Raw genomic sequence first — 12967 nt, 5'->3', positions numbered from 1 at the left:
GTGGATACCATTTTTAAGTATGTGTCCAGTATGAATGAAGTTATTTTCGCGAGCCAATGCTAACTAGCGTTAGCGCAATGACTGGACGTCTACGGACGTAGAATGCTAGCTATTATGGAATGAATGGATTCCTTGGACTTGTCAGTCACTAGATGGCACTATGCTCCCATTCTAAACATTTTGGAACTCTCATTACCTTCCTGAGACGTTTTTGTTGGATTTAAACAGGAAGTGTCTATAGTTAGTCTTGTAGCTCAAAATTACATTTACGGTTCCGTCAAGGATTTGTAGAGTTAATTGCATTTGATATACCAAGGTCTCTAGACAAAAGTCAACCATTGTTACTTACAATTTCAGTCGGATACATGTAGCCAGCCAGTCAGCCAGAGATTAGTGCGACACAAGCGCAGAACCTACAAAAGGGGTCGATTGACTGCGCGATTATGATGAGTGCAACAGCCATTTGTACTTACTAGCGTGGTATCTTACGAGTGGTTTAGAGTGATAAAATACCTAGCATCTGGTTGTAACATATTCACGTTGGGTGAAGATGACATTACAAGTGGGTTGCCTATCATTCAGGCAGCCGTACGCGGGGTTAGTACTTAATGGTGTAAAAAGTATTGAGACACGTTGGCGCCCCTTGTTGTCCGCAATGGAAAACTGCACTCTAGCTATTCATATTGCGCAGAAGGACTGGGAGGGCGACCAGTGGAGAGACATGCTCACCAATACACTTGGAATGAGCCATATGCAAATAGAGGAGCTTCTGGCTTCAGGTGACAGATTCGGCCGTGGAGTCGTGGCAGGTAAAACAGTACTTTTGAATGACTTAGCAAGTTGGGAAGGAGGACATACACAGCACATCTCATGCTTGGTTTAAACTAGAGTTGATGAATATCCAACCCCCTGTCATTTCCTTGTTTCAGGCTTGGTGGAGGTGGGGGAGACTTGGTGCTGCTCTGACAATGTGCCAGAGGAGGATCTGAGGGAGCTGGAGAAGGCAGCAGTGCTCACTGGGCTCACAGAGAAACACCTCACACAGCTGTCAAACCCACGCTGGCTCAAGGAACCCCTTTATGCCAGAGGTCACAAAGACATTTGGACAGTGGACATCCCAGTACAATTACTGCCATCTGCGTAGAGTAGTTGTAAAATAATGTATACTAACACGTTTCTAGAGATGACACACGAGCTTTAAGGTGGAATAAATTACCAATGGACTGCATTGTGAATGTGATTGTATATCCTGCATGTCTAAAACTCTTATATTGACCCCATAACTTTGTTGCAATAGGCATTTATTATTCATTTAAATCTGTCTGCAGGGAGAATGGGAGGTAGGGCAATCATTAGAGCTCTGTGAGGTGAAGCCCTGGGGGTAAAAGAGGGTGGGGGTGCCATTCCTGCCATCATTAGTTGTAGACTGAAGGTGGTCATGTGGGTCTGGTGCTGGGCTTGACAAGATGCTTGGGAATTCCTCTGAATCTGCAACTCCCCAGATATCTCTTTGAGGACAGAGATCAGCTTGGGTAGTAAGCCCGTGCTGCGGCTGCTGGAGCTGCTGCTGTCATCACTCCGCTCAGCCTCCTGGGCTGGAGTGCAGACGTCTGGGGCCAACGACATGGCTGACGTGCTTAGGAGTGGAGCTCTGCAGTTCAGCCTAGTCAGAGTTGTGTTGCCTGTGTCTGCCAAGCTTGGGCTATGCTGGTGGCCAGCGCTGTTCTTGTTGCTGTTACCCAACTTCTCCCTCCTGTGCCAAGCCTCGTGCATTTGAGCAGCACACATCTCTTCATTTGGGGTAGGAGATGTTTGAGTCCTTGGCAGAAATTGGGATTGGAGTAGTATTGCAACGGCAAGGTAAAAAAATCAGTGTCATTAAATTAAGTCACATGTCAAAATGTAGGCCTCAGAAACCACCACAACACCATTTGATATTCATAACAACGGTGCCTTTGACGTGCATGCTTTGTATTCCTCAGCAATAAAGGTGCTTAGAGAAAGTCGATCTCTCGATACCAGGGAAAGTTATTTTAAAGCCATAGATGTTGAGTTGGTGCATAAAACTCTTCAAGACAGTCGTTTGAAAGATTTTGGGTGGTTCAGTGCGTTTCAGCACCTCCGACGTGAACAGCTACTCGTCTATCACTATGTACATTCCGGTCTGGTCCCATTTGATATGATTCTATAATATCGCTCTCTACGATGGTCCACATTCTTTTGGGTAATGAAATGTAGTACAAGTTGGCATCCACCGGTGCATTTTGAGTCTGAGCAGTGTCTTTCTGTGGTTTCTTGGAAATGGTTTTCTGAGCAAGAATCTGGAATGCGACTTTTTGTCCTTGACTCCAGAGCGCATACCAATACAGAGTGAGTCGAGGACGCGGTCTTTGGTAACTGAAATGTCACACATACTTTTATTATATTTTTTATATGCAACGTAGACATCTAATGATAAGATGCTAATTCTACTCCGATTTCAGAGCACTCTCGTCTGATTGTGCCAGAGCGCAGAATAACAGATGCATTCAACACCCATTGAATATGGCCGGTGTCAGTAAACGTCCGCAAAAAAGCGTAATTAAATTGTTGCCAGCAGCACAGTTAGTCACCAACGCTCTGGATAACATGAACACAGCCTAACCAGCTCTGCTAGGGTAAGAAAAATGGTCAGTGAGGAATTCTCAAATTTCTGCCTGGAAGTAGCTAGCAAGCTAGTTTGGGTGCTTGACTGCCGTTGTGAGTTCAGAACGCTCAGATCAACCCTACTCCTCAACCAGAGCGTCCACTGAATTTACGAACGCCCAGAGTGTGTGCCCTCTGGCACTCCAGAGTGAATTTACGAACGCACCCAGTGTCACAGTTCATATTGTTACATTCCAAATAAAATGGATCAAACATTCTAGGTCTGTATATTTGGGGGAAAGATAGGCACACGAGAATGATTAATTTATTTCACTATATTGTAAGAAACTAAATGTCAAAAACAAAACAGACAGCCGCAGAATGTTCATGTCTCATCCTTTCTCCTCTTCCTACTCATCCCTTCATGATATACCTGTGTGGTAGTTTTCAATTATGCCATATGCCCATTTTTTTCATTATTTACTTTACCACCAACACAATGTGTAGCCTATATAGGCCTACATTTGTGAACATTGTGTTCATAAAATCCATTTCTAAGCCTATACAGAATTCGATTTCTGAAGGAAAGATGTTGCATATTGTAAGTTTACATAAACGTTTAGCTTTGACAAGAAGCTTTGCGTGTTGGTCCAATTGAAGTTGGGATGTCATGAATATATATTATGTGCTCTCCAAGGTGCTAACCAATACATACTAGTGGAGGTTCTTTCAAATATGTGAAACGACTATCCAATCAGACCGGTCTCGTAGTCAGCTAGCGCGAGGCTGTGTGTGCTACTCAGCTGTTAAAGGGAAGGACGTCGGATCGTGTGACTGACTGCGCTCAAACAAACACAGGTAGGCAGACGACAGGGCCTATTGAAAACAATTGTTTGGAATATATTGGCATCCTATAAGAAATTTATATTTTGGCATACTTTTTCCTCATTCTTAACAATGTGTTCATATTTCTATTCATTAACAGTTTAATTAGTGGCCTTTTTATATATAAAAAATGATTATCTGGTTCTTTGGGTAGATTATCGAAACGTAACATTTGTATATTGAAAAGCATCTGAATTTGTTCGATTCAGAGTTGTGATTTTTTTTTTTTTTTTAAGTCTTAAAAAAAAAATATATATATATATATTTTAATTTAGACTGTTCATTATCGAACATATAAGTGCATTAAAATGGCTGGCCATTGAACGACTACAATCAGCCATCAAATGTTATTTCAAGACTGACAATCTAATGAAACGACACCAATTTGTTTTAATCTCCGATGCATTTTCGTTCCCTCGATGTCGAAAATGTTATTTAGTTTTCTTTTGCGTCTCCTTCTGGTTTGAGTTTGCTGTGTTTGACTCGGTGCTGCCATCGCTATACCAGTCATGGCTGGCTTGTACAGCCTTTGTTACTGACAGCTCAGCTGTGCGTCGGGCGGTGCTTGGAGAACTTTGACAAGCTGATAAAATGTCCGCGTTTGGAAATGAAATGTATAGGCCTATAGAAATCGAAAGAAGCATTTTCAGTTGATCAAACGATTGAGATCAGAACGCATGTAATGCGTTGACATTGTTCCCGTGCCATTTGTAATCCGTGGCTGTGTCTGAGTGGCTTTGTTGTTAAGCCTTCCCCTAGCAGGGAAGCCGAAGCCATTTTAATCAATGCACTCCTATAGGAGATCTACCCTTCATTCGGCACCAAATACAGTCCCCATACAAGCGCCTTTAGAATTGTGTTAAAATGTGGTTAATGGGTCTTTTTGGGAAGGAGAGAAATACAAAACACGAAATGTTTATCAAATTAAAGGACAGTTTCTGTCATGAGAATTTATTGCACAAAATGGAAGATGAGTAATTCCTGGTGAGGAATTCGCTTCTAACCGCACGTAGGCCTATATTGAGTTGCATCACCAACACATGCACTAAAAATAATTGATTTAAATTAGCCTAATCTCGGATGTGCGGTTTGACGGTGGATGATATGAGTAGCCTAAATATCTCTTGAATCAACTAGCATATTTTCTACTTTGAATTTAAAGTAGAATTCATTTTTTTAAACAATCCAGGCAGCATTGCGATCTAAAAATCTGCTTTAACAGGCCTACTTTTTACAGTACTTTTTACAGTACTTTTTGAACCTACCTTTAAGCCACTGTGTGGGTCGGTGTGGGCTAACCAACAAAATACGATTAAATAAATTAACTGCACAATAGCTTGAGAATATTTCAAGGTGCAGTCCTTGACATCTTCATACATACCACTAAACTTGTATTATGGGAATAGCAGGGCATCTTGTCTTGAAATACTTAAGTATAAACTGTCAGGAAATTTGCCCGTCATAGAAGGATCATTGTGATGTGCTTTTGGGTTCCAGACTCCGGAGCGAGAGCGTGTTAATTTAGCTTTAATGTCTTTGTCTTGTAGGAGCTGGGGGAAGATAGATATTCTGGTGGTGCAAGAGAACATCCACCATTTTTCAGAATGGCCAAAGGTGACGCTCGTAAGCCGAAGGGCAAGATGTCTGCCTATGCCTACTTTGTTCAAACCTGCCGAGAAGAACACAAAAATAAGAATCCAGAGATCCCAGTGAACTTTTCAGAGTTTTCCAAGAAGTGCTCTGGAAGATGGAAGGTAGAGGAGCAACATGAAACGTTTAAGTATTTCAGTGTGAAACAATTTTGTCATGATCATTATTTTCCAACATAATGGTATTAGGCAAGCGTAGTCCAGTCATATCCATCGCTATGCCATCTTAACATTTTACTTGCCACTTGTTTTTCAGACAATGTCTCCAAAGGAGAAGTCAAAGTTTGAGGACCAGGCCAAGCAGGACAAAGCTCGCTATGATTCGGAAATGACGAGCTATGGTCCTCCTGGGAAGAGGGGCAAGAAGGCACTGAAGGATCCTAATGCACCAAAGAGACCTCCGTATGTCTATTCCTAAAACTCCGTAATCATCTATAGAATTGTTAATTCATTTAACTACCATCTTGCACTATTTCATGTAGGTGTCTTCAGATTCATTTGAATTAGTTGTGCTTTTGAAGCAATTTGTATTTGAAGTGATATTGATTGTATATTGATATATGCTGCTTATTGTAGACAATTCACAACAATATGATTCCTTTTCAAGGCCTGCAACAATCTGTAAAGACCACATTTCTTCTCTTACAGATCGGGATTCTTTGTTTTCTGTGCTGAGCAGCGTCCCAAGATCAAAGCCCAACACCCAAGCTTTGGCATTGGGGATGTGGCCAAGAAGCTTGGTGAGATGTGGAACAACTTGACAGACTCCAATAAGCAGCCGTATCTTGCCAAAGCCAACAAACTCAAGGAAAAATACCAAAAGGTAACGCCGTTGAGAACTCTGTATTTGTCTCAAATGTGCAATTTAATGGGATTTTACCACTGTGCTCTGGCTGTGGTGTCACATGGCAAGGAATCACTAGCTAAATATTGCAAAACCTGTGGATTAAGACTTTTGTTTATGGTTTCTAGGATGTGGCAGATTACAAAGGAGGAAAAGTGGGTGGGGCAGGAGCCTCTAAATCAAAGAAGGCTGAAGACGATGATGACGAGGATGACGATGACGACGATGATGACGAGGATGAGGAAGAGGAGGATGATGATTAATCCTCTTTGACAAATTAGAAGATGGTATTGTGTTTGGATAAGACACTGGCTGGTGAGCAGACTCATCTGTAGGGTCCAGTTGTCCTAGACCAAAACATCCAATTGGTTTGAAACTATTTTCTCCCTGTAGTTAACTTTGTTTGTCCTTTGGGTCTTTAACACTGTGCTCTATCAGTGTTGTCCTGATCCCTTTTTGTTTTTCTCAGTTGAACAAGCCTATTTAAAGCAATAGCATAAGAGTTCATACCCTTTAACTCCTAAAAGATGTGTAAGGTGGCGTGTGTGTGCTACCATATGGCTATTGAAATAGATTTTATTTAATTGTTCTATTTTATTGGGATGTTCATTTCATGGAATTGTAAGTTTGTGTTTGAGGGACTTGAACCAGTGTTTATCTGTATCTAGACACACAATCCATAGACTTCAGGCAGATGTCCAGTCTGACAACCAGGTATTTAACGTTGCCCTGACCTATTATAACAAACATCTGTGCTTGAAGCAAGGCTGATCCATTTCACTTTGTTATGGCTGAAAGGAATGACGACTAAGTTTTTTTTTTTTTTTCTTTTCATTTGGTTAAGTGGAATGACTTTTTAGATGTGAGGATGTCTCCCGCTTGACTGACATTGACACTACATCTGGACGAGTTTGGAGTTTCTTTGCACCTGCAATTTTGTTTTGTATGTTTAGGATACCTCTGGTTTAAAATAAATAATTACATTTTTAAGTTCTGTGTGGCTCCAAATTGATTTCTTCCATGCTTTGAAAGGACTGCATTTTATTTATTTTTGTAAGTTGTGCGTTCTTTAGCTGTAAATGTATTCCACTTTATGCAACATACTACACTGCTCAAAAAAATAAAGGGAACACTTAAACAACACAATGTAACTCCAGGTCAATCACACTTCTGTGAAATCAAACTGTCCACTTAGGAAGCAACACTGATTGACAATAAATTTCACATGCTGTTGTGCAAATGGAATAGACAACAGGTGGAAATTATAGGCAATTAGCAAGACACCCCCAATAAAGGAGTGGTTCTGCAGGTGGTGACCACACACCACTTCTCAGTTCCTATGCTTCCTGGCTGATGTTTTGGTCACTTGAATGCTGGCAGTGCTTTCACTCTAGTGGTAGCATGAGACGGAGTCTACAACCCACACAAGTGGCTCAGGTAGTGCAGCTCATCCAGGATGGCACATCAATGCGAGCTGTGGCAAGAAGGTTTGCTGTGTCTGTCAGCGTAGTGTCCAGAGCATGGAGGCGCTACCAGGAGACAGGCCAGTACATCAGGAGATGTGGAGGAGGTCGTAGGAGGGCAACAACCCAGCAGCAGGACCGCTACCTCCGCCTTTGAGCAGGAGGAGCACTGCCAGAGCCCTGCAAAATGACCTCCAGCAGGCCACAAATGTGCATGTGTCTGCTCAAACGGTCAGAAACAGACTCCATGAGGGCCCGACGTCCACAGGTGGGGGTTGTGCTTACAGCCCAACACCGTGCAGGACGTTTGGCATTTACCAGAGAACACCAAGATTGGCAAATTCTCCACTGGCGCCCTGTGCTCTTCACAGATGAAAGCAGGTTCAGACTGAGCAGACGTGACAGAGTCTGGAGGCGACATTATTAGGCCAGAAATGTGTTATACATTTTGTGTTATTACATACATACAGCCGGGAAGAACTATTGGATATCAGAGCGGCGGTAACTCACCAGCATTACGACCAGGAATACGACTTTCCCGAAGCGGATCCTTTGTTCGCACCCCCCAGGGCAATTAAACTGATTCCAGAGGCCGACCCAAAACAACGCCGGTGGTGGAGAGGTACTCGGAGTGATCTTCTTCTAGTCCGACTTAGGAGGCGCGCACACCACCCACCGCTTCCGAGTATATTACTCGCTAACGTTCAGTCTCTGGATAATACAGTTGATGAGCTCAGGGCGAAACATGGCTCTCAGGATATACTGTCTGAGTCGGTCCAGCCAGTTGGGTTCTCAGTTCATCGCGCAGACAGGAATAAAAATATCTCTGGGAAGAAGGGCGGTGGTGTATGTTTCATGATTAACGACTCATTGTCATGTCCGTCAAAGGGAGGAGACCAAGGCGCAGCGTGATTGGAATGCATTCTTCTTTTATTCAAACGAAGAACACTTAAACAATCTAACAAAACAACAAAACAAACGTGAAGCTATAAACAACTAGTGCTGACATGCGACTACACATAGACAACTATCCACAAATACAGGTGGGAAAAGGCAACCTAAGTATGGTTCTCAATCAGAGACAACGATAGACAGCTGCCCCTGATTGAGAACCACACCCGGCCAAACACACAGAAATACAAATCATAGAAAAAGGAACATAGAATGCCCACCCAAATCACACCCTGACCAAACCAAAATAGAGACATAAAAAGCTCTATACGGTCAGGACGTGACACTCATGGTGTAATTGTGATAACATACAGGAACTCAAGTCCTTTTGTTCACCCGACCTAGAATACCTCACAATCAAATGCCGACCGTATTATCTCCCAAGAGAATTTTCTTCGGTTATAGTCACGGCCGTGTATATCCCTCCTCAAGCTGATACCCCGACGGACCTCAAAGAACTTCACTGGGCTTTATGCAAACTGGAAACTTTATGCAAACTGCATCCGGGATGCCTACAAGGCTCTCCCCCGCCCTCCTTTCGGCAAATCTGACCACAACTCCATTTTCCTCCTCCCTTCCTATAGGCAGAAACTCAAACAGGTAGTACCCATGCTAAGGACTATTCAATGCTGGTCTGACCAATCGGAATCCACGCTTTAAGACTGTTTTGATTACGCAGACTGGGATATGTTCCGGGTAGCTTCCGAGAATAATATTGACGTATATAATGATACGGTGACTGAGTTTATCAGGAAGTGTATAGATATTGTACCCGCTGTGACTATTAAAACCTACCCTAACTAGAAAACGGACTAACTGCTTTTGTAGTCTAACCAGACAAACCAGACTACATAAGGAAAACAAGCCACGTCGAGGACACTGAGGTCTTGCTTTCAGACAAGCTAAACACTTTCTTTGCCCGCTTTGAGACTAACACAGTGCCACCGACGCGGCCTGCTACCAAGGACTGTGGGCTCTCCTTCTCCGTGGCTGACGTGAGTAAGACATTTTAAGCGTGTTAACCCTCGCAAGGCTGCAAGGCTGCACAGACGGCATCCCTAGCCACGTCCTCAGAGCATGCGCAGACCAGCTGGCTGGTGTGTTTACGGAATATTCAATCTCTTCCTATCCCAGTCAGCTGTCCCCAAATGCTTCAAGATGGCCACCATTGTTCCTGTGCAAAGGTAACTGAACTAAATGACTATCGCCCCGTAGCACTCACTTCTGTCATCATGAAGTGCTTTGAAAGACTAGTCAAGGATCATATCACCTCTACCTTATCTGTCACCCTAGACCCACTTCAATTTTCTTACCGCCTCCAATAGATCGACTGACGATGCAATCGCCATCACACTGCAAACTACCCTATCCCATCTGGACAAGAGGAATGCCTATGTAAGAATGCTGTTCATTGATTATAGCTCAGCATTCAACACCATAGTACCCTCCAAACTCATCATTAAGCTCGAGGCCCTGGGTCTGAACCCCGCCCTGTGCCACTGGGTCCTGAACTTCCTGACGGGCTGCCCCCAGGTGGTGAAGGTAGGAAATATCTCCACTTCGCTGATCCTCAACACTAGGGCCCCACAAGGGTGTGTGCTCTGCCCCATCCTGTACTCCCTGTTCACTCATGACTGCATGGCTAAGCACGCCTCCAAGTCAATCATCAAGTTTGCAGATGACAGAACAGTAGTAGACAATGACGAGACAGCCTACATGGAGGAAGTGAGGGCTCTGGGCGTGTGGTGCCAGGAAAATAACCTCTCACTCAACATCAACAAAACAAAGTAGATGGTCGTGGACTTCAGGAAACAGCAGAGGGAGCACCCCCCCATCCACATCGACGTCACCATACATCTACACATTCACATTATATATAAAACTCACTGTGTCAATTTTGAAAAAAATATAAAATGACTGGAGGCCTATGAGAAACAATGCTACAACCATTACATTATTAACCGCTAACATGTACGCTAACATTGATTGAAACCAACTAGCCTAGAGCTAACTTGTAATGGGTGCGTGCTGGTGGCAGGGAAGTCAGGCGCAGGAGAACGAACTTGGTATAAACGGAGTCGTTTAATAAGTGCTCACAAAACTCTGAAAACCAAAATAATAAAAGTGGGTACAAAACCTGCCGCACACCAGAACATAACTTGCACATAACATACAATCAAACAATCACCGACAAGGACATGAAGGGAAACAGAGGGTTAAATACACAACATGTAATTGATGAGATTGGAACCAGGTGTGAAGGAAGACAAGACAAAACCAAAGGAAAATGAAAAATGGATCAGCGATGGCTAGAAGGTCGGTGACGTCGACCGCCGAACAAGGAGAGACACCGACTTCGGCGGAAGTCGTGACATAACTAGCGTTTTGCCAAGCTAAATGTGGTTAGCATCAGGCTAGAGAACTGTTAAATGCTATTTTTGTACAAATATTAACACTAACACATTTTATCGTGACATCACATATTTACATATTTTACCTCAAATTAACTGAGCCTTTGTTCATAGAAAATAAAACCAATTGGATCTAAAGCGTTGTTAAAAAAGTACAGAAAGTTTGGACGCCATTTTAATCCCTTCTCTTACTTGTAAACCATTAGCAACCTAGTCAACCTTCATTACTTACAATGGGGAAAATACCAACCAGTTTTTCACTCTTAAAACTCCCTTCAATTGCCTTCAAACATCACCAAACTCATGGACTATGTAGTTAACCATGTTACCTCAATATTTTGAGTCATATTGCACTTTTGCACATTACATACCTGAATTAATAGGGTATAATGATGAGACGGAAAAACGTTAGTTTTCAGTAGAATGCATTCTCCAAGATTGAAGAAGAAACCTCCAAGATCTCACTAACACACTCCATTGACATCACAGCTCTCCCTAGCAGCAATAATCATATACATACATTCAATGTAAATACCTGTGAGGCTTAGAAAATGATACAAGGGATGGCTCCATAAAATAACAAACAAAATAAAACATAGAAAATACGAGCATACATATTCGTGTGTCACATATACACATGGCATATGCTTGGGTATCACCTTGACATCTCTGATCTGCTTGCCTCAATAAATTAATGCTAGAACATTGGTAGCTAGGATTAGCTATTTATGACCTGTTTCAGGAAACTAGGGGTACGTCACGGGTCACTATTTCAAAGGAGAGCCGTTTGAGCGTAACTTTCTTTTTTGATCAAAATGAGAAAGAGCCATTTGCAGAAAGAGCCATTTGCTTGGCTAGCCATAGCCTAATGTTAGCTACTTGACATTGAACCTGGTTGGTTAGCTACCTGCAGATTCATGCAGGCTAGTAACGCCATGAGTTGGGATTATGGTTCATTGTTTACTTAGCTAGCTAACGTTAGCTGGGTGGCTCGCTAGCTAACGTAATGTGTATGATCTTATTATTCGTATCTCAGAGCTATTTGCTTGGCTAGCTATAGGCTAATGTTAATTAGCTAACATTGAACCTGGTTGGTTAGCTACCTGCAGATTCATGCAGGGTAGTAACGTCATGAGTTGGGATTATGGTTCACTGTTTACCTAGCTAGCTAGCTACATGTCTTAACAAAAGACTCCACTATGCAAGTAACCATTTCGGGTGCGATCGTAAATTCATTCTGTCTATGTACTCCGATTTCAAAGCACTCTCGTCTGAGTGTGCCAGAGTGCAGAATAACTGATAAATTTACAAACGCTCAACACCCATTGAATATGGCCGGTGTCAGTAAACGTAGGCAAAAAAGCGCAATTCAGTTGTTGCCAGCAGCACAATTACAGTCACCAACGCTTTGGATAACATGAAAACAGCCTAAACAGCTCTGCTAGGACGAGTAAAATGGCCAGAGTGGGGTGTTTAGTTGGCAACCACCTTCACCTGGAATGCTTTTCCAACTGTCTTGAAGGAGTTCCTACATATGCTGAGCACTTGTTGGCTACATTTCCTTTACTCTGCGGTCCAACTCATCCCAAACCATCTCAATTGGGTTGATGTCCGGTGATTGTGGAGGCCAGGTCTTCTGATGCAGCACTCCATCACTCTCCTTCTTGGTCAAATAGCCCTTACACAGCGTGGAGGTGTATTGGGTCATTGTCCTTTTGAAAAACAAATGACAGTCCCACTAAGTGCAAACCAGATGGGATGGCATATCGCTGCAGATGGGATGGCATATCGCTGCAGAATGCTGTGGTAGCCATGCTGGTTCAGTGTGCCTTGAATTCTAAGTAAATCACAGACAGTGTCCCCAGCAAAGCACCCCCACACCATCACACCTCCTCCTCCATGCTTCACGGTGGGAACCACACAATGCGGAGATCATCCATTCACCTATTCTGCGTCTCACAAAGACATGGCGGTTGGAACTAAAAATCTCACATTTGGATTCATTAGACCAAGGGAGAGATTTCCAATGGTCTAATGTCTATTGCTCATGTTTCTTGGCCCAAGCAAGTCTCTTATTATTATTGCCGTCCTTTAGTAGTGGTTTCTTTGCAGCAATTTGACCATGGAGACCTGATTCAC

At 42.9% G+C, this 12967-nt stretch overlaps 2 protein-coding genes across 2 annotated transcripts; both read left to right on the top strand.

Moving 5' to 3' along the window:
• Nucleotides 1–223: 223 nt before the first annotated feature.
• LOC120021522 (protein EOLA1-like) lies at nucleotides 224–2477 on the top strand. The gene is made up of 2 exons (XM_038965313.1): nucleotides 224–809; nucleotides 930–2477. The coding sequence occupies exons 1-2, from the start codon at nucleotides 551–553 to the stop codon at nucleotides 1142–1144; spliced, it is 474 nt and encodes a 157-aa protein (XP_038821241.1). The 5' UTR covers nucleotides 224–550; the 3' UTR covers nucleotides 1145–2477.
• Nucleotides 2478–3395: 918 nt separating this feature from the next.
• Nucleotides 3396–6997, top strand: LOC120021668 (high mobility group protein B3-like). The gene is made up of 5 exons (XM_038965489.1): nucleotides 3396–3483; nucleotides 5058–5264; nucleotides 5416–5561; nucleotides 5808–5982; nucleotides 6132–6997. Exons 2-5 carry the CDS (start codon nucleotides 5115–5117, stop codon nucleotides 6264–6266), a joined length of 606 nt encoding a protein of 201 aa, XP_038821417.1. The 5' UTR covers nucleotides 3396–3483; nucleotides 5058–5114; the 3' UTR covers nucleotides 6267–6997.
• Nucleotides 6998–12967: the final 5970 nt, after the last annotated feature.

This window comes from Salvelinus namaycush, chromosome 26 (assembly GCF_016432855.1).
Source record: "Salvelinus namaycush isolate Seneca chromosome 26, SaNama_1.0, whole genome shotgun sequence".
Lineage (NCBI taxonomy): Eukaryota > Metazoa > Chordata > Actinopteri > Salmoniformes > Salmonidae > Salvelinus > Salvelinus namaycush.
The sequence above is the reverse complement of the archived record's forward strand: the minus strand, read 5'-3'. Positions and strand labels throughout refer to the sequence as shown.